This window comes from Ambystoma mexicanum, chromosome 5p (genome assembly GCF_040938575.1).
Source record: "Ambystoma mexicanum isolate Mex_15411 chromosome 5p, UKY_AmexF1_1, whole genome shotgun sequence".
NCBI classification, from domain to species: domain Eukaryota; kingdom Metazoa; phylum Chordata; class Amphibia; order Caudata; family Ambystomatidae; genus Ambystoma; species Ambystoma mexicanum.
Genome location: NC_090930.1, coordinates 686,906,373 through 686,932,297, shown reverse-complemented (window position 1 = coordinate 686,932,297; position 25,925 = coordinate 686,906,373). Strand labels below are relative to the sequence as shown.

The following is a 25,925-nucleotide window of genomic DNA, read 5'->3' as shown; positions in this document are numbered from 1 at the left end:
ATGTGTTTTTGCTGGACTTTTTAATTTTTGTGTGATTCTAACCTGCTTTAAATATTTGTAGGTGTCTTGTGGAAAGCACCAACTATATACATTTGTATGTTTTTTAATTGAATTCATTATTAAAATATGTGTTTATACTTTGTTTATCCTTAGTACAATAATATGTGTTTTATGTGACCTCTAGATAGAAAAAATAGATAATCTATCATTTTGCTCTCCTTGTCCCTGACCCACATGTTAGGTGGACTAAAAGAGGGGTAATTGAGGTTTGCTTCTGTTTGTTACTTAGGGTGAGGGTTCTTCACCCCTGCATCCCCCTCTTCCGGGTGCAGACCCCTCTCCAATCTCAGCCACCCTCCATCGGGTTCACAGTGGATTATTCACACACCTTTATGATGATGATGGTTCTTCACCCCTGAGTCTCCCTCTGCCAGGAGTGGACCCCTCTCAAATCTCAGCCTCCCTCTGTCGGGTTCACTATGGCTTCTCACAGAACACTCTCACTTGTTGCATTCACAAGCCTTAATGTCTTTTTTTTAAACTGTTCACTGTGGACTTCCCTCTGCCGGATTCATTCGTGTCAACACAATGTTCATCAGGACTTTAGATTTTGCCCCTTTCCATCTGCACCCCTCCATCGGCTTGATTCTTGCCAATTAAACACAATTTCTTCCACTGTCTTATGATGCGGGTTCTCAGCTATATCAGGACATTCAGTAGTTGGATCTCCTGCTTCCGATGACCTGATAAGTTCAGCCGAGCAGAATTAAAAGTTCCTTCCTTATGACACTTAGGGTGAGGGTTCTTCACCCCTGCATCCCCCTCTTCCGGGTGCAAACCCCTCTCCAATCTCAGCCTCCCTCCATCAGGTTCACAGTGGATTATTCACACACCTTTCTGAGGATGATGGTGATGGTTCTTCACCCCTGAGTACCCCCCTGCCAGTCGTGGACCCCTCTCAAATCTCAGCCTCCCACTGTCGGGTTCACTATGGCTTCTCACAGAACACTTTCTCTTGTTGCATTCACAAGCCTTAATGTCTTTTTTTAAACTGTTCACTGTGGACTTCCCTCTGCCGGATTCATTCGTGTCAACACAATGTTCATTAGGACTTTAGAGTTTGCCCCTTTCCATCTGCACCCCTCCATCGGGTTGATTCTTGCCAATTAAACACAATTTATTCTACTGTCTTATGATGCGGGATTCACGTCCCTTAGCTTTACACTTTTCTGCCAAAGACTTTCGACTGTACAGAGGATTTTCCCAGACCCCTGTATGACCACTTTGACCCCTTTTTATCCCGTTCCTAAGGCCTTCTGGTAATGGTAGTTTCAACAATATGGTAATTGCCCAGAGTTTATCGAGTGAGCACCCACGTGTTCACCACAGTTCGGTTTCTTATCGGCTTTCCCTTCCACTCACCGTCTGTTATGAACCACTTGGCTTTTCTTGTCTCTGAAGTCAAGGCTGGTGCCACAGTAGCAACTTCTCTCCATGGCTTGGTTATCAACAGAGGAGGGCCCTGTGTACCGTTGACATCTGCTGCAACACACGCTGGCTATTGTTCGCGGTCTTACGATTCCTTCCACTCAGGCTTTGCAGCCTTTGGTTGAAAAGGGCAAGGTCGCTTCCCTCCTTGCTAGCCTTTCGTTTCTGTTTGCCTTTCCCCTCCTCTTGAACTGCCTTACTTTGATAGCTGAGTCATTGTGTACTCTGCCTTGTTCGTCCTGTGCTCCCGTGTTCCACCTTCTATTCCTGTGGGGAAGGGAAAGGGCCATCCAATGTGTATGATTCTGGTCAATTGCCTGACTTTGTTTGTGTGCAAAAAAGGGGGCAGTGTTTCGGAATATCCTATGTGGTAGGATCAGGGAAAAGGTGTTGGTAGAAGGGGGATACCGCTTTTCACCCATCAGTGCTCCACTTCCACTCCCTGAGGTTCCCCATCCAGGTGATCCTCGCTCATTGGTCCACCCCCGGGAACTGGATCCAATAGCGATGACCGTGTCCTGGCCACCTGGAAGACAGACCCCCGGGGACCAGTCAGGGAGACACCTTCAGGCTTCTCACAGTTGACAGGGGCATTTGTGCCCATAACACTGTGAAAGGATGATAGAAGGCACAGTGCAAGGCACAGGTACTCCCACCTACATGCCTCACATTGTCATAAAGGTAGATTTAGTTGCATGTGAACCTGATGACCAGGGTAAGACCCAAACAATCGATAATAAAAGTAGTCCAAATGAGTCAATAAAGTGCGCAGGAGCAAGAAAATCAAAAATGTTATTACATGCAACCACGGTCAGGAATCATTCAAAAGAAATCATTCAGCGATCAATACAAAATGGTGGAGTTTTATAGTGACGTGCAGAATTTTCGCATCAACAATGTTTCAGAATACTTAGGCAATGTCATCCCTTGATTGGTTGCTGATGGTTGCTCTATAGGTGAAGTCCAGAAAACAAGATGCGAGAAACACACCCAACTAAACTGCCGCTCACTCTTAATCTCATCCGAGATTGGAGGTTGTAAAGAACAAGTTAGACTAAATTTAAAGTTAACTACATAAATCATTCATGTCGTCGTTTAGTAATTATGGTTATTTTACGTTGTTGCGTTGCTCTTACATACTCCAAAAATAGTGAAGAAACCACTGTCTCTCTATGTTTGTATTAAATGTAGAGAGCTTTTTACTGCAGAAATCAGTAAAGCATGATTCACGGCTGCATTCCCCTGCAGGGTTTTCCTTTAGTATTTCTTGACTTTTAACAGTCACAAGAGCACATAAGCATCCCTTTTGTTTAATAATAGAATGCTTTACCAACCACTTTGCCGATCGAGCTACCAACGTGTTATTACTGCACTGCAGTCTAGTTTCCTCGCAGCGCAGCGCTGATCAGGAAGATTATCCACTTGAACCCTTACACGCTTCAATAGAAATCTGCCCGCCTGAGGGATTTTAAATCCAGGTTGATCTATATGAGAGTTTAGCCCTGATGAAGGGGAAAACTATACCCGAAATGCATTGGCAATGAAAAAAAAACATCTCTACATTTAATACAAACCTAGCGAGACTGTGGTTTCTTCACTATTTTTGGAGTATTTAAGAGCAACGCAACAACGTAAAATAACCATAATTACTAAACATCGACATGAATGATTTATATAGTTAACTTACTGAGCAGAAGTTTAGTCTACCTCGTTCTTTACAACCTCCAATCTCCGATGAGATTAAAAGTGGGCGGCAGTTTAGTTGGGTGTGTTTCACCCATCTTGTTTTCTGGACTGCATATATTTTTTGGCCTAGGTGTCTTTGGGCTCTACACAGCCTACTCCTCAAAAATCAAAAAACGTATACATATAAGAAACGCTAAAAGACTTTCAGAGTAATTGGATATTTATCAACAAATCGGTGGGGCCTGCCTCATCCACATTTTGCTCTATAGGTGAACCTTTACAATTCCTAGCCCTATTGGCTTATCCTAACTCTCCTGACCATCCTGTTGATGCCTTCATGAAAATGACTTCATATTCATCTCAGCCACATTCCCAGATTTGCTCTTGGACAGTCAAAGTTTAATTTTGTTTCATTCAGTCCTTGGTGTTTAATTGGCAGAGCTCCTGTGGCCATCCTGGGGTGGGCCACTTTGATCATCGCTAACCAGTGACATTGTGAGATGCGGACAGTGTGGAAACAGTTGTATATCTTACATACTAGTCTCATAGGAATTGTGTTATGGCACCATTTTACTGTTCCTCCCCTTCCCACTACATCAACCAGAAGCATATTATTGCAACGTCTGAGTGGAAACATGTAACTCTGTTCCTTCCTTTCTCATGGCTGATGTGCATGACCTAATGTGCTGTGCTGTTGGGCCCATCGCTCTGGACCGAACGCTTGTCAAGACTATGTGCGATTTTCTTCTATATGAGCGAGTGATATGGCAACTTAAATCATTCCTATATTTTGTTAAGAGGTCCTAATCGATACACAATGTTCAAGGTGTCCTCGATGTTAATGTAAGCTCTATGAACCTTTCTATATTTAGTTCTACCTGAGAGGAAGTTGACCTCCCATTGTATGGTTGTCTTGAATCTTGCAGCCTACTAAATGTTGATCCTTGCAAGTATATAAGTATACGTATTTATGGTGCGTTATATTCTCTATTACTTGGTGTTGCTATCACACACTCCTACCTAGTGTGTTTCTCAGTTTGTATTATCTATGCTATCGTGTGTATGTGTGTTTTGGTTAGGGTCTAGTCTGTCCCTATGTTATTCTATTACCACCATTACTTGCATGGCTTAGTCTATCTATGCATGTTTCTATCTGTGTATGTTAATTTGCAGGTTGCTATCCTTCTCGTGTGACGTGGAAAACTATCCCTACTTTTGGCATATTATGTTCATAGCCTAAATCTATTGTATTGTGCATGTCTAATCAATGGTTGCTCTAGCTCCTACCGTGCTTCTCGTCTCTTGGGCCTACATACTTGCACCTACCCGTATGTGCATGTCACATTGACCTTTGCCGTATATTTGCTGGATCGTACTGTCTTTCATATTTTGGCACATCTATACCTACAGGGCATGTGTGTGCTGCTTCTTCATTTTATCTCTCATTGAAGGGATATTGTGGGAATTACAGGGTATTCTGCCTGCGGCCTGTGCCTTTGGCCTTCGAGTGGTTCCCTGACTCATGCTTCATGGGTTTTCTTACTTTATACTTCCTTTTATGTGTGGGATGAAGGACGTTTATCCAAACACCAGTAATGTGAGTGCAAAGTCTGTGGTTACATTCTGCTAGGTGTAATGGAAAGCTGTTCCAGAGGAGGTGGTTTATGTCATGAGGATAGGTTGAGTGGAGTTACACCAGGCTTGGATGGTTCTCTAAAGAAATGCCCCCAGAATGCAGGTTTAGGAAGTTCATTGTTAATTTAACAGGTTAAATGTATCCTGCTGACTTTTCTATATGAAGCGCATTGTGTAAAACGGTGTACAAATCCTGAGATTTCTGTGCTCGGGACATGGCAATATTTTGGAACGGGGATACTATGCTCATTTCCCAAGCCATTTCTGCACAGCTGATTGGAAATAAATCTTTGCTGTGTTTGCTATCTCTTTTCCTGTTCGTTATTTGTTGTTGAGCTGTAGGTTTCTACTAACCATATTATTATACCCTGTCATCCCCTTATTTTACAGCTCTCTGTTGCACCACTTCATATAATTACATGAACAAGCACTCAAATAGCAGAAAAGTGTAACCCCAACCAAATATACAATATGTACAGGCTTAAGGTATGCTGATGAGGACATATGTGGCAAACCTGTAAAAGCAGTTTGAGAGCCAGTTTTGACAGCAGGCAGTGCTGTGGAACTTGCAGTTGAGGCAAATTGGGATGGTCCTGAAGAAATAAAGAGAAATGATGGTACTGGGGCTGGTGCAGATGTGGATGCTTCTGCTGCAATTGTAGGTGCTGGTGTTGCATCTGGCAAGAGAAAATCAAACAGAACGTATAGAATAGTTTAATGTATGGATAGTCTCCATGGTTGAAGTTCTTACATAAAGTACTGTAAATATGTTCTTCTCTAGGATTTTCTGTTCAATGGATGCAGTATTGTGCACCAGAGGTTTCTTAGTGATCCCCTTGTTGCGCAATGCTTCATTGCTTTACATCTAGCATAGTCTATGCTTCTAATTGTAGCCATATTATTATACCTTGGTCTTTATCCCCTTGTTTTAAAGCTCTCAGTTGCATCTGTAAGGAAACCATGGTATCAACAGTAAGACGACAGACACAAGCAATCACAGTTCAAGGGTGTTTATTGAACTTCAAAAAGGGTGTGAATAACGCCCATCTAATCCTATGTCTAAATATGGGGGCAAGCTACGACCATCAGAAAATAATAACACAGTCCTCGTGGTGTCTTATCAAAACAAAAATGGCCTATGCTAACAAAAACCTATTACCAGCCCTGATTCTAATACAACAAAATTTAAAAGGGATGTGAAATGCAAAAAGGAACAGTGTTCAAAATAATATGTCAGAATGGTAGTGCAATAAAGATCCTTTGCCCACGTTTTCAGCACAGGGTAAGGTAGAGCACTCGGGCTCTATAGCACACTCTGCCTTCTCTTAGCAGGAGGAGGTAGTCTCTAAGGCATGGCAGGACCTTCTAAGACAGTCTCTTAACAGCACAAATAGTCTATGGCTCGAAGAAAGTCTTGTTCAACAAAAAGATGTAACAACTCTTCCTTTGGCTTGTAGCACATATCGGGTGGATCATCCACCCTGGGGGTGTCCCTCAGCCGGGTTCGGACGCCCTTCTCTTTCAAAGACACCCTAGGTCTCCCTCGTTCGGGCTCAGACCTTTGTTTCACTTATCGTAATGTCCTTTAACTTGAGTAACTTCTATATTATATGTTTGTCACTGTTGCAGGCTCCCCTCGACCAGGCCTAAGCCTATCTTTCATTATCTTGGGTATTTCTTGGGATTGAAGACTTTCGATTGTGCTAGGGATTTTCCTTTAAACCCTCGCAGGACCACTTCGATCTTTCTATCCAATCCCAAAAGTACTATTTTCAGTATACCTTCCTGGCAGAAATCTTTCGACTGGGCACCCACGTGGTGCTGGACCACTCTGTTATCATGTAGAAAAGGGGGTCTTCATTTCTGTCTTCCCCAATGTTCCACTTTTATCTGGATCACCTCACTCGTGGTTTCACCAATCTTTCATCAGTGACACTCTCACCACTGACAACCTTTGTTCAACAAAGCTCCACCTTGCACAAGTTCTCTCAACTCACTGGCTGCCTGGAGATACTTCTGCCTTGCCATGCCAGAGCCTCTCTCTCGCTCTGAATCGGCATCTTGGCCTCATGTTCTTGTCTGGTCTCTCAAGGCTTCTTTTTATGCACTCTGGCTTTCTGGGTCCTCTCTGTGTTCCCGACTTCTCCCCAAAAGTTCTTAGGGTTCTCCCTTCATCAGATTCAGACCCCTCCTTAATGTTTTACAAAGGTCTCCTATGCTGGGCTCGGACCCCTCTCAGTTTTCACAAATAACCTGTTTTGGACTTCCAGTCCCAGAATGCACAGTGGTGTATTTTACTCCCACGTCGCTAGCTCCCCGATAATGGCATTCTTGTGGTATGGGAGCAACAAGAGCAAAAAGGGGATTTTTGATTGAGGTGAGGGTCCTACCACCTGCCCAACAAAGTACTGGGTTCTCCTTTGTGGCCCAGGGGAGGCGCTCTGATGTTGGTGCCACCAGGTAACCCCAGCTGCCCCTGGTTTGGCTCCCTGGAGGCACAGCTTACACTCCACTCTGCAGCCTCCCTTGTGCTCACAGGTACAGTGTCTGGGCAGCTCTTCCTCCTACAGGCCTTCCAGGTTCTCTCCAGCACAAATGGTCTCCCGCTGGTTTCTCTGCACCCTTCAGCATCCACAGCTCACTCAACATGCTGTTTCTGGCTACTGCTTTTATACTCCCAGCTAGAGTTGATTGGAGTCAGGTTTGAGTAGTTGTCGCTCCCTGCCTGACTCTGCCTGACCTCATTATCGGGACAACATGCAGGCTGCTCATAGGAATCCATTTCCCATGGATTCCTACAGGTAATCCTCATTACTCTCATCTGCCTCTTCTTCGTCCCAGTCCTTGGGTATTTCAGTAGGGCAATGGTATTATGGGAATTGTGGTGTTCTACAAATAAGGGATTAAGATGTTGTAGATTTTTGTCAGGAAAAGGGGTATGAATGTAGGGTTGTTGAAAAGTGGGTTTTGAGGAAAGAGGGGTAAAACTCATGTTGGAATTTAGGGATGGTGTTTGTTTTCCCTGATGTTTTCGCCTTTTCCCTAAAGAAAGGTACTGGGGTATGATGGTACTCTGTTGAAAATATCCCAGGACAACTGAGAGGATGTCGGGTAGGGGTTTATCGGAACGGGTGGAATACCATGTCTCGCCCAACGGCGTGTCTCCCATAGTCCCCAAGGACTGCCTGCCCAGGTGATCCTCACTCGCTCGTCCGACCCCAGGGTTGGTATCCAAGAGCGATAGCCCTCCCCTGGCCACCTAAACAAAGGATCCCAGAAATAGCCTGGGAGAAACGCCTCAGGTTTCTCACACATCACATCATATGCTTACATGTAGAAAGACTAAAATAGCAAAGACATTTACACCCATCCAAAGAGAAGATATGTACTGGCTTAAAGTGTGCAGAAGGGGGACATACATGACAAACCTGTGGAAGTAGTGACAGCGCCAATTCTGACAGCAGGCAGTGCTGTGGAACTTGCAATGGAGGAAAATTGGGAGGGTCCAGAAGATATAAGGAGAGATGACAGTGTTGTGGGTGGTGCTGCTGTTGATGCTGATGCGGCAAATGTAGATTCTGGTGTTGTATCTGGCAAGAGCAAATCAAACACAATATATAGAATACTTTAATGTATGGATAATCTCCAAATTTCAATTCCTTACATACAGTACTGTAAATATTGTCTTCTCTAAGATTGTTCTTATTCAGTGGCTGTAGTATTTTTTTTACCAGAGGTTTCTTAGTGGTGATCTTGTGCGCAGTGCTTTGCTGCTTCACAGCAAGGGTAGTCTATGCTTCTAATTCTAGCCATATTATTATACCTTGAACTGTTTCCCCTCATTTGACAGTTCTCAGTGTCATCACATCATATACTTACATGTACAAAGACACAAATAGCAAACAAACTTACACCCAAGTAAAGATAAGATATGTACAGGCTTAAATTGTACAGAAGGGGGACAAACATGACAAACCTGTGGAAGTAGTGTGACTATGTGAGAAATGTAACATGCGCCACCCCCCCAATTATTGAAGATAATGTTGCTGTGCATTCCCCCGCACCCACATGTCCTCAACTCAAAATACATGAGTTCCAGTGCTTGCCTCGCACCCCATATCCAACCTGAAAAAGAAAACAATTACACAAAAACAAATCGACCACAGATCCAAACGCATGAGAGAATATTGTGTGCACACAAATGCATCTTCCCGCACCCAGATGTCCTTGGCTGCTGGCTACCCCATAAAAGTAATCAAAAGCACCCTGTTACACAACCCAACCTAAACATGAATGCCACAACACATAGACAACAGCATAATAGGTATATAGGCCATTAACAACTAAACACTATCCCGTTATCATCTGCCTATCAAAGACTGCTACCCCGAGCCCACAACATAAAACCAACATACACAAATGAAACACTGGCCTCCCTCAACATAGATAACCACTTAAAGATTTACCCATCCCCACGAAAGTGGAAACTTCCGGGGTCCACAAACCAAGTCCAACGGTCGCAATCAAATTCCTGCAATTTTCTTGATATGCTCTTGCATATAGCGCAGATGGTGACCGCAAACCAATTCACATCAGAACAAACACCAGACACATTTAAAACTTGCCTGTGCTTCTGTACCACCGTGCTCCTCCTCTCACTCTCATTCCTGATCACCCGTTCACCATCGCCGTCACAGTCCATACCTCCTTCCTGAAACACAGCCGCTCCCCGCCCACTGCTATGTGGTGCTCCTGCGGCCTGATTGCTAACTGCTCTCCGTACAACGCTGCACGACTATCCCAGGGCTCTCCTCAGACAACAGAGCGCATAATGATGCTCCATGGACCCTCATTTTGCGTTCCATGTGATGCAAACACAACACTTCACCCACCACCTGTAACTTCACCATACCTTCCTCCACTAAGAAACCTGTTGGAGCTACGCTGACCTGACCATGGTAAACCGTCCCCACAGACTCAGCTCCGCTGGACTGCCCAAGGCCAACCATCACCACAGACTAACACCGGCCTCTTTCCAGCTGAAAATACCAAACCGCCTGCCAGCCTCAGCTGACTCCCGTACCAGTGCCACCTGGCAAGCCAACACTCCTGGACAGTTCCTCTCTGTCCCCCAACCTGCTGACCGCTACTGACTTGCTGGTGCCTGCTCTGCCCGGTCGGCAAGCCCCAGAGACTGATTTGCCTGGTCTCGCCACCTCCTGCCAGCACGGCCTTGCTGGCACTTGCTTTTACTGTCCCACCTGGTGCAGAACTCTTGTTGGCACTCGCATCACCCAGCCTGCAAGATGGGAACCGTCCCTTTTGGCCCACGCCTCCAGTGGCTCATGCCACACTGACTCCTGTGGATGGCTGGTTTGAGACTCCCTGCTTCAAGATGCATGTATGCTCTGGAGTGCAGTGTCCTGTCCGCCTGCTGCCCCTTCCTCAGCAGCTAAGACGACCTTGCCAAAATGTAGTAGCCTCCGTGAGAATGAAGACGCCTGGAAGACCATGAATGTAAGTAGGTTTATTGTCCGTATCTCCACAAGGTAAGTGCCATGCAAGGTAGGTACATAGGACACAAAACAATGGCACATCCACCCCAGCCAGCCACCAGGTCTAACTGACATTTTTCAGAACTCTCCCACCAGTCACTCACCTAAAATTCCTAGTGACATCACCACATTGCACTCACCTACCCATACATCCAGGATACACTCATTATCCAAGCTACAACACAGGCTTTTATGAAGCTCCTGGAATTCACTGGCAGATAGATTTCTCTGTTTGTTCAGTTTCAGGAGATCTTGGACTAAATCTAACAGCTATGGTAAGCAGGTCTTGTCCGAATATATGAAGTCACTTAAAAGGCGAGTGCAAAGATGTTTCAGATCCAACAAAATGTCTCCTCAGAATTCTCAGTGCTTGGATGCTTCCCTGGATCCGCCATCTTTGAATAGAGCTTGTTGTGCTGTGTTAGTTCCAGCATATGCAAGCTTCCTCGCGGAGAAGAGAACACACATCACAGCACTGTGCAATTAAGGGAAGAAGATTCCAACATGGGACTGACTGCTGCATGCCTCCGACTCCCTAGCCAATCAAATTGGATTCAGTTTACCTCATCAACCAACCCTGGAGCCCCACTAATAATTACTTAACTGTAATCGTCAAGGGTTTGTTGGGGTATACCTATCAGAAGGGAGAGTTTACATAAAAATTAGGCACAACCTATCTGGAGCAGAGCCGGAAACCAAGCACCAGGAGGATGAAAGGGACTACCAGGATCCAGAGATGGCGAGAGTCCTGGAGAAGGCAGAAATGCTTAGTCGTGCTCCTAGGAAGATGAGGAAGTATTCTGTGAGAGAGCTCTTTAGGAGAAGTGCTTTGAAGAAGGCTACATAACTGTAGGATTGGCTATCCTGGCCAGAAGGCCATACCTGGACAACTTTGAAAACTAAGGTGACCAGGGTCTCTCGCAATGCTTTCCCACTTCTTGCGGGACTTGAAAGGCCCTGGCCATAAAGTCGTTCCTCTGCAACCCAAGGCTATTGGGAGAAGCAGTGGTGCCTGTGGCAGGAAAGTGTTGAATGTTACTTGGGTACAATTTGAAATTCTACTAAGGCTTCATCACCTGGTCTAACACACAATATTACACAGTCCAAATCCAATATTATGTGCCATGGAGCATGCTGCATTTGGGATTAATACCCTATTTTATTAAAATCATGAATCCATGCTAAAGGTGGACTTCTAACTTTATGCTGGTTAAGTCACCAAAATGCAATAAAATTTACAGACTGCTTGTTTTACGAACAGAAATCAACCTGCCTGTAATAGCTTGATAATTTACAAAGCATGTGCAAACATCCATAAAAATCAAATCTCTGTATATATATTTTCTGCTTCTAAGCAACAACATGCTGTTAGATTGATTGTACATTGCTGTTTGTCAGCCAATGTGTGTTAAAGATTTCCATAAACAATGACATTTATTTTTGTTGAATGACAGATTACTTAAAGTGCTTTGTTTTCTCCAACATCAATGACAAGTGTTGCTATCAGAGAAAGATTTCAAAAGTATAGTCATTTTAGTTTCTCTTTACGCCATTGACAATTAGTGTTGTGAGAGAAAATGAATACCACACATACATGACATTTAAGATACAATTCCTCATTTGTATAGGATTTTCATATATGTATATGGTGCTGTTGGCTCCTAGTGTATGCATTTATGTAAAATACAAACCATGGTAGATTGCCTAAAACCAAGCCTTTAGATTTTTAGCAAACTGCCGTCAGTTTGAGAGCACTGTGGCTGGAGTTGAGGAGTCTGAGGCATAGGTAGCATTTCAATGTGATTTTGTTCAAAGAAAGAAGAAAAAACCTACCTTTCCCTAGTTCTAACAGATGGTACCGAACTAACCAAGGAATAACTGGGTGTTCGTCATCAGGGTGGAAGTCCAAATTAATATCTGTCCTCTGTCCAAACATCTCCTCTACTCTAGCCCTACTACTAAACAACAGAAAGAAACCTAAATAGCACCAGGAGAATGACTCCCTTCTCCTAGTTCTGCAGGGATCAGCCCTAGAGGCAAGTTTGAAGAGTCTTTGTTTTAGTTCAATTCTTCTTCTTGACGAGAATGTTCAAGGAGGATGACTCCCTTCTACTGGCTCCACAAGTTCAACCTTCTCTTGAGAGTCCTTTACAACCTTTGGGTTTAGCTTCTGATTCAACAAATGCAACCCAGGAGAATGACTCCCTTCTCCTGGCTCTGTGACTTAAAGTGTTCTTCTATCTGTTTTTCACAATAGTTCTTATGAGCCCTTCTAGTTTCCTCCAGGCTTCTCGGAAGGCTCTTTTGAATGTACCGCACTCTTTATCTCTGACCTTGACAATCTGAGGCTCGGTTCACTTTGGTTACTGTCAATTTAGTTACTGAAATGAAGGAGATTCCTTCCAAGGCCTTCATCCTAAAGGTATTTATCCTTAATGCAATTACTGGGGCAAGGGATATCACTCCTGAGGCTTTCTCTAAAGTTCTTCCTCTTAATTTGATTGCTAAGAAGAGGGCGATCACTCCCAAGGCATACTTTACATTTCTTATTCTCAATGCAATTACTGAGATGTGGGAGATCACTCCCAAGGCTTTCTTTTATTATTATTGCGGTATTTACATTTACTGATCACAAACCTAGCTTTGAGAGGCAACAGAGCGGTTTACAGAGGTATACAACAATAAAGAAACATAATGCAGTGCTTTACAGCGATATACAACAGTACAAATGCATAACAGAGCACTTTTCAGAGGTAACTGAACAGATATACAGCGGGGGATAGGATACAGAGAGGCACACAGGAGGGTTAACGCTGTACCATGTGGTGGGGAGGAGACGGCGAGCAGTGTTTAGCGAAACAGGTGGCTTGAGGAGCAACGTGATGGCCTAGGTGTTGAGGAGGAGAGATTCCTTGAAGAGGTGTGTCTTCAGTTGTTTTCTGAATTGTAGGAGCGTGGGGGCAAGTCTAATACTGACAGGGAGGAGGTTCCATTATCTTGGGGCGTAGCCCGAGAAGGCTTGTTTTCTGGTCCTTTCCTTTTTGCAGTGACAGATTTCAAGTCTGCATGTGTCCTGGCTTCTGGTGATTCTTCACAATTCTTATTCTCAGTGTGCTAATGGAGATGAGGGAGACCACTCCCAAGGCTTTCTTCACAATTCCTATTCTTAATGTGATTACTGATATGAGGCAGATCACTCCAGAGTCTTGCTTCAAAATTCTTATTCTCAATACAATTACTGAGCCGAAGGAGATCACTCTGAGGCTTGCTTCACAAACCCCCACCCCCCTACCTCTTCTCCCGTAGCTCCCGTTACCTTTACTTTGGCAGGAGCAGATTGCAGGTTCTTCCTGGGGTATGGGGCTTCTGTGTTTCCAACCAATACTTGTTCGGCTTCGCTCTTCTCTCTCTGTGGTCCTGCTGTGTCTCTGTGGGCCTTCTGGGCAGGCGGTATCAGCCGAGTTGAGGAACCACTCAGTCCACCTCCTCTAGGTCACGCCACTGTCTCCTGGATTCCAGCTCGCCTTGCTCTTGCTCGGCTATAGAAGTACTCATCTGGCCCGTGGCCGGAATACTTCCAGCGTCTCGGTTGCTCCTGCAACACCTAGTCTTTTCTCGTGGTTCGAATCTCCCAGGTTGACCAGGCTTCGCACCTCTTGCTATCTTTAGTGAGTCCTTCTTTGCTTTTTATCTTGTTTGATTGGGACCTCCCCAGCGGAGTTGCGGAGTGCGTCGTCGGGCTTGATTGAGTTTTTCTCTTGCTTCCTTGGGGCCACATCATCCCATTATCTTTCACATGAGTGTTCTGCATGACTCCTTGAATGTTGATCTTCTTTTCAGTAACCTCATAGTACACATCCTGTTTAGACTGATTATTCATATTAAAGGTATCTCATTTTACAGTAGAAAGAGAAGCGGTGCCACAGTAGTACACAGTACTGCTGTCAGCCTGAATCTGGACAGATCTTAAGGGTTTCATAGATTTTAGGGCAAGAGGATTAGGGAGTTCCCTCATGAAATGGGAGTCCATATACCCATAGGGGGAGTCTCCCCCTGTGAGGTCCTCCCGCTTTCTACTACTCCATGTGGGGCTATCGGGTAGCAGCCTCACCTACCTAGCCTAACAGGGAAGGGCTCCCCCTGGGCGGAAGTGCCATGATCCCATGAATTGTCACAGCACACCGAATATCGGTTCTCTTACACAACATAGGAACATGAAATGATGATTGTTTGAAAGTATAATAGCTCTCACCCCAACTTCAATTCACAGATCTGGTCCATCTAATGTATGATCCTTTCCCTTCTGCGCAATGGCCTCAAAGGGATTTAATGTTCATTTTAAACTGCAGCATTCTCTATGGAATGTAAGTGGGCCAGCCATGCTGCCTCTCAACCCACTTAAATGATGTGGTTTTGAACTGTGTGAGCCATCGTTATTCAGAAAGAAGACATCTTTTTGAATAACTATGTCTCCCACAGATCGAAATGAATCTGTGTGAATTTCCCACAGGTTATTAACCTGCGACGGAAATGTCTGCATGGGAAATGTACGCAATACATAAATGTTTGTACATTTCCCATGCGGACATCAATTTTAAAACAACCCCAAACACACACTCCCACCCACACCCCCACCTCCTACTTACCTTTCCTTCCGACGCACTGTGTCCCTGCGGCACCGGTTCCCTTTCACTTCCGTGATCGGGAACTGACGCTGCAGGGTCCTTTTTCTTTTCTTTTTTCTTTTTAAAACTTTTTTGATTGGGTGAGCTGTGGGGGTGTTGCCCGCGCCCCTGCTTACTATACTGTAAAGCAGTGGTCTTCAAACTTTTTTGGCCTGGGCCCCCCCTGAGCAAAGATTGGGCAGGCCCGGCCCCCCCAAAAGTGCCAGATGGACAGTATGTAGAAATCGCTATGAACTTTTGCGTGCTGTCACCGCACCCTATTCCCAGTACAGACCCTGGGCTCTCTCCACCCTACTCCCACCACTATCCCAGTGCTGTCGCCCATCCTGCTCCCACCACAGTCCCAAAACGCAAGCACACACACATCCTTTAGTAAAGTATAGTGAGCGGGGTGTTGCGAGGGACACCCCTGCAGCCCCCGCAGCCTTTGTGTTTCTTTTTTTTTTACCAACCCCACCAAAAGACGCAATACCACAAATAGTTCAAACTTTTTGTGGCATGTGATTTAGGTCTTTTGGTGGGGTCGGTAATTTCGATACGGTCATTTTGGCCTATTCCATCGAAATGTATTAACCTACTGCAAGCCGTTGAGTGTTAAACGTATGTCTACAGCCTCTGTTTCTTAACACGCCTGTGAAACTGGAGGGTTTAATTTACTTGTTTACTCTTGAAAGGCAATACATGCTTTGCACAGAAAATGTTATCATTCTAAGTATAAATCCGATCTCTTATTAACTTTGAATATGGTCAGAAAGCAAGATACGATGAAATTGCTACAGTATTCTATTTTACATCAGTCATCAGTGACTTCCCTTCCAGTGCTGCCCCCTTCCCCTTCAGTGGGCTTACTAATAAAGGACTTTTTAGGACTGTGGCAAACCATAAGAAGGAGTCGGACGCAAGTTGGACGTTTCCTTGTTCTTGTATTTAACCAAAATAATAAAATGCCTTTCTTCCCATATGACTATCTTTCCCTAACCAGGGATGCATGTTAGTGAATTGATTCTTAAAAAAAGATTTGTGACTATAATGGAGAATAGGTTTAATCATTATTTAATTAATTTAATTATTACAGGAAGACGGTATATATCACCTGACGGAGGGATTCACATATTCTGAAATGCGTATTGACACAGGAGTAACAATAGAACATCCATCTGTTAGATGTCCAGTTATGTTTACTGTTGATGCTGTATGGTCTGTACATTTTGTTCACCAAAGGTTTTAAATGTAACAGCCTTTTAGAGTCCCTTTTGTAAAACATTTGCAAGGTCAGCTTTAAATGAACCAATGCTACATGTTTATGTATTTAATAATGAGCAATAATCTCAACACTATGAGAATGTATCGGCATGTAAGAGTTTTCTTCACGTATTTATGTTAAAGGTTATAAAAAATTAGAGTATCTGTTAAAACCTTCTTTGGAGCATGGTTTCCCCACAAGAGTGACTGGGTATCTCTTTGATTATTCGACGAGCTTTGGTTCTCATTTTTTCCTACCCAACCAAACTAACTAATGGTGCTCTTCAGTCATCAGAAGCCCAAAACCAAAACTTCCTCCATCCACCAACCTAACCCTATCTGGCTCTACCACTTGGAACTAATAATGAAATAAGACAGCTTTAGTTTAGCTGGTTCTCTGAAATTTATTTAAGGGCTTCCGAGATACAACAGTTCTCTTAAGTAGTATGAAGTCTGTATTCTTTATTTATCCAGGCTCTGTAACCCTCACTGATGAGTTTTTGTAGCTCTTTGTATATGTTTAAACATTTGGTCTCCGGGTGCTCTCGAGAGCCCTAGTCTGTAGTCTCACTCCTGTACTATACAAGACGGTGGCTCTTTCCTTTCTTTCTTAGCAGTTTTTCCTCTCTGTTAGGGTATCTTTTGCCCTTTTCCTGTGTTTGATAACCAACCTCCTGGGATCTTTCCTCTCATTATGGTTTCAAATGTCTGACTTTTATCACAGCTGTTTGGGCTTAACTCAGTATCTTTATGACAGTATTTCATCTAAGAATGCCAGTAATCATCATAAGTTATGTTATGTAACTCTCTTGCTTTCCTTCAATGTGGGGCTCTTAGGTTCTCCTAGGCTTTCAGCCTTAATATTCCTATCTCTTTGGTAACTTTCATGCGATTCCCGTGGCCTCCACCTTATTAGAATCAGCCTGGTACCTTCATTCAGCGTAGGTAGATTCCATGGGCTCAGCGGTGGGACGTATCTGCTTTGTCTTCTTTTCGCTTCTGGTTTCTCACCTGTCTCCCAGGCTCTTCCTGCTTGTTCCCCTGGTATGGGTTTCAGCATTTTTAGGGGGTGCCCGACCCACCACAATCCTCTTGTGGTCAAGGCACCCTTTAGGAAGGTCTCCTGGACCCTGTCTGCACAGCAGTTGCTCCACTGTATGTTATGATGGGCCTCTGGCATCTCGCTTCAGTGTTCTCCTTCGCTCGGGTTGATGCTGGCTCCGAGGCTAAACCCTGCTCTGCCGCTCCTGTGCTTGCATACATCAGAGCGCTTTCCCTGCGAATGCTTCTCTCTTCCTGCCTCCATGATTTGCTTGTCCTTCTTTACAGGTTGTTTTGCATTTCAAGCAACGTTAAGTTTTTCTTGAGATGTTGTACTCTGTCTAGCATTACCTGAAGTTTTGCTTGTGTAGGGAGTTCCTCATGGGAAAGGCAGTCCTTGTCCCCTAGAGGTGTCACTCGCAGTAAGACCCCACTTGCCCAGACACCTAGGGATGGTCTTGCTGAGCAGGCTCACCTCGCTAGCCTCAAAGAGGGTTGGTCCCCCAGGGGAGAACACCATAGGTTCGTCAACAGACATATATCTAATTGCATTGGGGCTTTTCTACTCACTTCTGGGTTTTCCTTTTGAGGTTCAGAATTTCCATGGCCTCTCTCAGATCTAGGCAGCTTTCACCTAGTCATTGTTACGCTCACCTGGCTCCCACAGGGGCGTCGATCTGAACTGGACAGCTGCGGTCTCCACCAATGTGACGCGTAGTGCCGAGATGACGGAGTGGACTGGCCCACCTAGCTTCGTTTGCTTGGCCCGTAGGAATATTCTTCTGATGGTTTGCAAAGATGAGCTCTCCATCCTACATAGAGCGCAGGGGCGCGTAGATGACCAGTTGCTTCACTGGCTCGAAGGAATTGGTGAGTTCCAGAACAATATTGACTCCGAGATTCCTGGCAAGAAGCCGTAAGTATGTAGTTCGTAAGAATTCGAATGTCTGACTTTCACTCTTGTCCGATTCCTTGCAGGTTGCAGCTGACCCTAGCGAAGAGTTCCTCGTGGCAACCGGTAATATTCAGGTAAGGATTTGTATTATCCAACACAGTTTGATAAAATAATGTCAATATGTAACCTGTTGCTTTCTCCCTTATTCAGGCGCTGAGAGAAAGTATGAAGTCTCGGGGAATAATGCCTCCGTGGTGAGGAGGTTCCCCTTGTTTGTCCCTTTGTCCCTTTGTTTCACCTTGCTGTCCTTTTGTTTCCCCTTAGGGGCCGGGGTTCGGCAAAGATGCAGTGGAAGCTGCGCCGACCCGTGAAGAGGAATAGTACCCCCGGTGGTAAAATCAGGTAAGTCTATGGGGGTAACTAATATTACCTGTGTATTCCCTTGGCTCACCTTGCTGTTCTTGTCTTCCCCTTAGGTGGCGGAGTGCGGCGGGAACATGCAGGTGGATGCGGTGGAATATGAAGATGCTGCGAAGGCCGGTGAGCTGCAGCAGGTGAGGCGACGCGCATAAAATAACTTCTTTCTTCCAGCTCGAAGGCACGATGGATCGGGAATTCAGGTAAGGATTAAAGGTATTGCTCTTACTCTAACCTTTTCTCCTTCTTTCTCCCTTTTTCTAGGAGCTCCAGACTCGAGGCGGGCGTGGCGGAAGACTGGATGCAGACTTGCAGGCATGGTGAGCGTTACGCTGCTGGATGCAGAATAACGTGAAGCGTGTGCTGCTCTTCGGGCATGGTTTAAATAGCTTCCAAAGTAGTCCCAGGTAAGTTTTCCTCCCCAGCCCCACCCGAGTGAAAAAATAGTCCCTAGGTAAAGCAGTCCCTTCCAAGCCTCGTTTGGCTTGGAGCCCTTGCAGCATGGTCTGCATCAGGTACGTTTGCAGCATAGTCTGCATCAGGTAAATTTTAATCTATGATAGGCGCCAGGACTGACTCTCCATATGAGCCTGGCGCCATAGAAGCCAGGACTGCACCCAAATAGCCCCTAGCAGGGGTTGTTAGGCTTGCTTGGGATAACTTGATGTCTGCTTCCGGGGTTGCTGGACTAGGTCTGGATCCCCGGGGGTAGGCATCATGACAGTCAGCTAGGCCCACCTGTCTCTACTTGCAATCCGTCTCATGGATTTATGTCCTATTTAGGCAACATCTGATGCAGGCTTCCTATGGACAGGCCATAGGGAACCCTCTAATCTCACGGTATCATCCCACTTCAACACTAGTCCACTCAGACACGGTTCCCCCGCCTGCATTCCCTTAAGAAGTTGAAACTTGTTTGGTCCAGTCTTTCAGTTCCATTTCTAATAAATGTACCCCTACAGGCCCATGCAGAGACTGATGTCCCATGGTGAAGGATATCCTTGAACGAGCTGTGGTTAAAATATTCTATTATGTTCCATTGTTTTAACTTATGTTTTCTGATCACCATCCTTTCATTTTAGATCGTATGTATTGTCCTTCATTGAAATTTCCTTGGAGCGAGGGTGGTCGTACCTTCCCTTCCTCTTCCTGTTTTTCCCATGCTAGAAATAACTTCAAGTTATTTAACTGCGAGAGAGGTAGAAAGGCTAGTTAAGTCTAAAATATGGACCCAGATGACATTAAATTTTTAAGGGTTTGAAATTTAACATGCACTACACAATTTATTATTTAACAAATAACATCCAAATATTCTTACTTTCCTGTAAACATCTTTACTTACCTACCTAATGCAGAGTCCTTTTTATTCAGAGATTGTCTAATTGATAGGATCAGACAGTTCCTCAATTCGACTATGAACTGTTTGAGCATAACATGATTTCAGCTGGTTCACATGGACCCAGCGTTACTCTGTATTTTCCCCTTTTGGGATTTGTGTTCTGTAGGCAACTAGCGATATCTTATTCAGGGGGCAATTATTAAAGTTCTAAGCTACTCACCAGCCATAAGAAATTCACCTGCTACCTCAATTCTATACCTAGATGCAGCACATATCTCACTTGCCAAAGAGTCAAATATCCCTAGCCAGTGACTAGTGGCAAGACTACATTTTACACCTGGTTTTATCTATAATTTCGAAAGAGCCCCTCCAGGAAGGCAGACATTTCTGCTCCTTAACTTGGTTCCTCTGGAAATTAGAGACAAACTCAGTCACCTATCTCCTATTCCTCCTTTGGCAATTGAAGTTCAGAATACATGTTGTACTTACCGCAGATTATTCAAAATTCTGTTGAGAATAGGCAAATGCATGTTGAAGGTGTTTACAAATATTTTGTACATATTCATGAATGAGTGGTAGAGGCATTGGTCAAATACTGTTCCTGTGCTCGGTATAACATGTTGAGGCAATACCATTTTTCTACCAGTCATGACTTCAAAAGGAGACATCTTAGTAGTGGAGGTAGGAGTAGACCTCAGGGACATCAGGACTATTGGTAATTTCAATTCTCATCTTGGTGTAGAATTCACTACAAATTTCTTTAGAATTCTCCTAATGGTCCTGCTGTATCACTCTCCCCCCCGCTAGATATCGTGTTGTAGGCGATATATGCAATTTATCTTGACTCTGAGTTTCCTACATCTTAATCATTGAAATGATTATCATTGAAATGATTAGCCCGTCAGACTCAATCTTTTGAGACGAGGAAAGATGTGGCTGGTTAATAACGTGTCAGCAGTCTCCGCTTTGCAATTTGGTGCTGGGAGCCATTGAATCCATTTGGTTAATAAGCACATAACGGTTAAAATATATTTTTTGCCGCATGCAGAATTAACCACTGGACCAATAAAGTTGATCTGAAGATCAAACCATGGTAATGTCATTCCTCTCTTTTGTGACGAAGCCTAGTGAGGGGTAGAACTCTGTCGAAACTGAGCACACACTAACGACAGATTTATATGTGGCCATCAGTTCTTCCACCTGAATACTGCAGGGATCAATTTTATAGCTGCCTTAGGGTTCCAGGGTGTCATTCATCCATGCATTTACAATGCCAGCTATTAATTCCTTATTGTCATTTTCTTTGAAGTTGTGGCAACATCCATTCACATACCCTATGGCATTCCCTAACGGGTGCTTTCATCATACACCTTGTGAGAAGCTAGATATACCTCCATACTATTGGTTATTTTTCATTCTTCATATTTTAAGCAGTTGGGCACAGTCATGTAGATCTGCTAATCCTTGTGCCATCAGCCTTTTTTTATTTTGAACATTTCTGATTTCTACAGGGTAACCCTGCATTGAAAGAATTCAGGAATTAATCCTTGAATTAGAGACTTTCCCTGTCCGTATTCAGTCATTTTCAGCTATGAAATGTTCCCCATGGATCAACGGATGGTACTTTTTCAATGTCCTCACCATTGTCAGGAGTGATTTCTTTCATTCATTGAACTTGATCTCAACACTTGTTGGAATGTCCATTAACATGGTGTTGCTTCTGCTATAAAACTGCAGATAAACATGTATCAGAAAATCCTGTCGGCAAGATGAATTCTTTATTTTTCATAGGATAAGCCACTGTTCTGATGCCAAGAAGGCAGTAGAGAGCCTCTCTCCAAAACAGCTGTTCCATAAATTTCATAATGATTTTGCTGGATATTTCTTTGAGTACACAAACCTCGGGCCATTTCGACAGTAAATCCACAACCACCAACAGGTAACTATCCCTTCCACCACCAATGTTAAAAGGACCCAAGAGGTCTAAAGCAATTTCATCCCAAGGAACACGTGGACATTCTCTGATTATCATGGGAACCTTCTGTACTCTCAGCCCTTTGTTCCCTTCAAGACATTCCATACAATCCTTGACCTGTTCCTCAGTATCTCTGTCAACGCCAGGCCACCAGAACTCAGATCTAACTAATCCTTTCGTTCTGGCTAAACCTAGATGGCCAACATGGGCCAAATCTATCACCACTTTTCTCATTCCTAATGGTACAACCATCTGATGTCCTCTGTGCAAATAACCATTGTGAGCCCACAATTCTTCTTTTACCTTGGCAAATCCACTCATATCACCTCTGTAATTCCTTATTTCACCTTCCACCACCAGTGTCAACACTCTTTGATAAACATCATCCTCCCTGCAGGCAATGTTCCAATCGTCCTTTTTTAATGCCTCATGTACTTGAAATATCTCTGCGCTCTCCTCAGGACATGGGCAATTATCACAGTCTAAAATTTCTCTATGAACTGATCTAGATAAGGCATCTGCTACTACATTGATCTCACCACTGACATGGAGCATGATATATAGTAAACCCTGCAATTCCGTGTCCCATTTCATGATGTGTCTCGATACACCCTCCAAACCACCTTTAGTGAAGATCCCAACCAGCGGTTTATGATCAGTGCAAATCATGAACGTCCTGCCCCACAAGAACCTTTTAAATTTTTCCACTCCCCAGACACATGCCAACGCTTCTTTTTCTACTACAGAATATCTACTTTCTGGAGCCTTCAGTGACCTGGATGCAAATGCCACCGTGTGTAAACCAACTTGGTCTTCTTGCATAAGAACAGCCCCAATACCATAGTCGCTGGCATCTACAAAAAGCAATGTAGGTCTCCCTTCTTCAAATATCTTCAAGATGGGTGCATTGACAATAGCTTCTTTTATCATCTCAAATTCTCTTTTACAGTGGTCATTCCACTTAAAGGCTACTCCCTTGAGTAAGCAATCTCATGTTCCTGGACATTTCTGATAAGCCTCTGATAAATTTACCATAGAACTCAACTAGTCCCAAAATGACAATATGTCCCCTTTAGACTTGGGCTCCTCCATCCCCCTTATAGCCTCAATGGCTTCCTCTTTAGGTTTGACTCCTTCGCCTGTAATCTCATGGCCTAAATAAACCACCTTATTAGCTTTAAATATACAGTTTTCCACGGCAACTGAGAGTCCTGCTTCTTTCAATGTACCCAAAACTCTCTTCAAACGATGATCATGTTCAAGCTCATCTCTCCCACAAACCAGGACATCATCTTGATAACACATAACGGCTTTCTCTCCCCCAAGTAATCTGTGCATTATGCTCTGAAAAACGCTTGCCGCTGAAACCAATCGAAACGGCATGCACGCACACCTGAATAGGCCAATGGGTGTGATAAAGGCTGTGAGATCCCTGGAGTCAGCATGTAACTCAACTTGATGGTAGGCTGACTTTAGATCTAAAATGGGAAAACCTTGCAGCCAGATACACCCACCATCAAGTCATCTATTCTAGGCAAGGGGAATCTATCTGCTACAACCATACTATTAAGATTCCTAAAATCAATGCATAGTCTCAATGATTCATTTGTTTTCTTGACCACCACTATGGGGCTGACCCACGCTGACGCATCTATTCTTTCAATAACCCCATCACTTTCCATTCTCCTCAGTTCCTTGTCAACATCCTCCCTCAAGGCAAGAGGAATGGTACGCAGCTTTGCAATTTTTGGTAATGCACCCCTCTTCAATCGAATTTTATGAATGAACCCCTTCAAACATCCCAACTTGTAAGAAGCAGTATCCACTTGTACATCAGTGGGACTTTCACCCTTCACAGACAATACCTGCTCGGGGTGACTTGCCTCAAGCCTTATTTTCAATTCGGCTTGATCACTCCATGAAAGCAACTCTCCCCCTTTGTTGGTAACACATACGATCCCTATGGACTGCCTGCCTTAAATTGCAACTCAGCATCAAAACACCCTATAATCTCTATGGGCACATCACCATATGCATTTGCTCTAACACTGTTCTCCCACAGGGTGCAACAACCAAACTTCTCCTTCCATACTTGCACACTTATCAATGTGTAATCAGCTCCACTATCCATGAGCATAGATACAGGTACTCCTCGAACTAATACAATGGCATATGGCTTATTCTTTTTTACCCTACCGTCAATGGCATTTACTGTGAACACAACTTCTTTACCAGTCTCACTGTAAGGATTCATCTTCATAACTTGCACTGATCTCATGCACCTGGCTCAAACCAGCATTGAAATTCCTACAACACCGGGCAATGTGCCCTCTCATACCACAATCATTACATATAATATGTATCGCAAAACATTCCTTATCAGATGCTAAGTGTGATAGACTTCCACATCTATAACACCTCCTTCCTGGAGGACCTCTTGGTGGCCCAAACCCCCTAAACCCCTTAAGAGAATCAGTATCCTTAGGCATTCCTCTATTGTCTCTGGCTGGAACCCATTGTCGATTCCAACCTCTGCCAGTCGCTGGTCTATTTTCCTGACGATCTTCAAACTTCCTTCCAAACTGCAAAGAACGTCTCGGGTTTCCTGCAGCTGGTCTCTGGGCAACCTTCGACACTTTCTGGACTGCCCCTTCAGACTCCTCCAACTTGGGCTTTTCATTGCTAACCCTATCTCCCTGAAGAACCTTCATGCACTTGTCAGTGTGTTCTACTGTCTTTGCAATCTCTATTGCTCTATCCAAGGTGGGATTCCTCTCTTTCCACAATTCCTTCCTGATATTATCATTGGTACATTTGATCATCAGTTGATCCCTTACGTGCTCATCCTGACAGTGGTTAAATCTGCATTTGACCGCCAACCCCCTCAAAGCTGTAACAAAATCTTCAATACTTTCACCATCCTTTTGATCCCTGGTGGCAAACCTGTACCTCTCCAGTATGATATTCTCTTCAACCCTATAATGTCTGTCTAATTTTGCTAGTGTTTTTTCATAGGGACCTCCATCCTGTATGTCAATTGGTTCTGGCAATTTCTTTAAAATCTCTTGCCCTGCAGCCCCCAAACAATGGAACAGTAAAGCTTCCTTATGCTCATTGGAGTAGTTAGCACCAAAAACTGCTAGTGCATATTTATTGAAACCCTCCTTCTAGTCCACCCAGCGCACTCTGGGTTCACCTGGCACAGGCAGAAAAAACACAGGAGCAGGTACATTTGCCATGTTCTTGGCTTAAGTTGGAATAGGGTAGCGGCCTTAAACATGCATTTTGTATGTCTATGTCACTCTCTGCACATCAAAGTAATGTTTCTGAAGTCAAAGTACTTCCCAAAGCATAAACACTCACCAATCCCTTCTAACGCGTGGAATGTCAATATCCTAATCAATCCGGCCTGAGCACCAGCCATGACAAATTATCAGCTGCTCATTGACACATCCTGCAAGGCGTCCGAAACAAGAATCAGCTGATCATGTGAGTCTCCGTACTATTGCCAGTATACAGATCTAAAATGGCTGCCACGTCGTTAGGTCCCTTCCTTTACGACGTGCAGCCGTCGCAGAGTAAACACCAGCCCGCGTCAGGACGGCGTCCACGTCATCCGGCCCTTTGCCTTAGGAGCGCGGTGATGTGTGGCTGTGGAGGACAATAGCACAGCTCCAGCCGTGACGTTTCTCCTCAACCGGTAAGAGCGGGCAGCCAAAGAGTCTTTAAATGTAAACAATTTGTGTCGCGGATATTCCGGCTCAACTGTCATCGCCCAAATAATACAATCCTATGCAAAAAATGCAGTAACTTGGGGCATGTAAAAAAGCGCAATATAAACGAGCGGATTACCTCTTCTGTAATCTGATCAGCTTCCACTGCACGGCAGGTCAGAGCACCCCTCCTGGCGCTCCAGCCTGAGCTTAGCTGCGGCACTTTCAAGTTCCCGCTGGTGAAGTTGCCAGTC

The 25,925-nt window shown here is 44.3% G+C and overlaps 2 protein-coding genes across 3 annotated transcripts in view; one reads left to right on the top strand and one right to left on the bottom strand.

Annotated features, from left to right (window-relative positions):
- DNAAF6 (dynein axonemal assembly factor 6) overlaps positions 1-25,925 on the top strand; it is a 502,401-nt gene that overhangs the window by 252,556 nt on the left and 223,920 nt on the right. The window lies entirely within an intron of this gene.
- LOC138481588 (uncharacterized) overlaps positions 1-25,925 on the bottom strand; it is a 185,728-nt gene that overhangs the window by 102,228 nt on the left and 57,575 nt on the right. Inside the window, exons 3-4 of the mRNA XM_069613796.1 lie at positions 8,238-8,399; positions 5,325-5,486 (exon numbers count right to left, since the gene is read on the bottom strand). Of these exons, the coding sequence (XP_069469897.1) occupies positions 5,325-5,486; positions 8,238-8,399 (324 nt within the window). The remainder of the gene's footprint in view (positions 1-5,324; positions 5,487-8,237; positions 8,400-25,925) is intronic.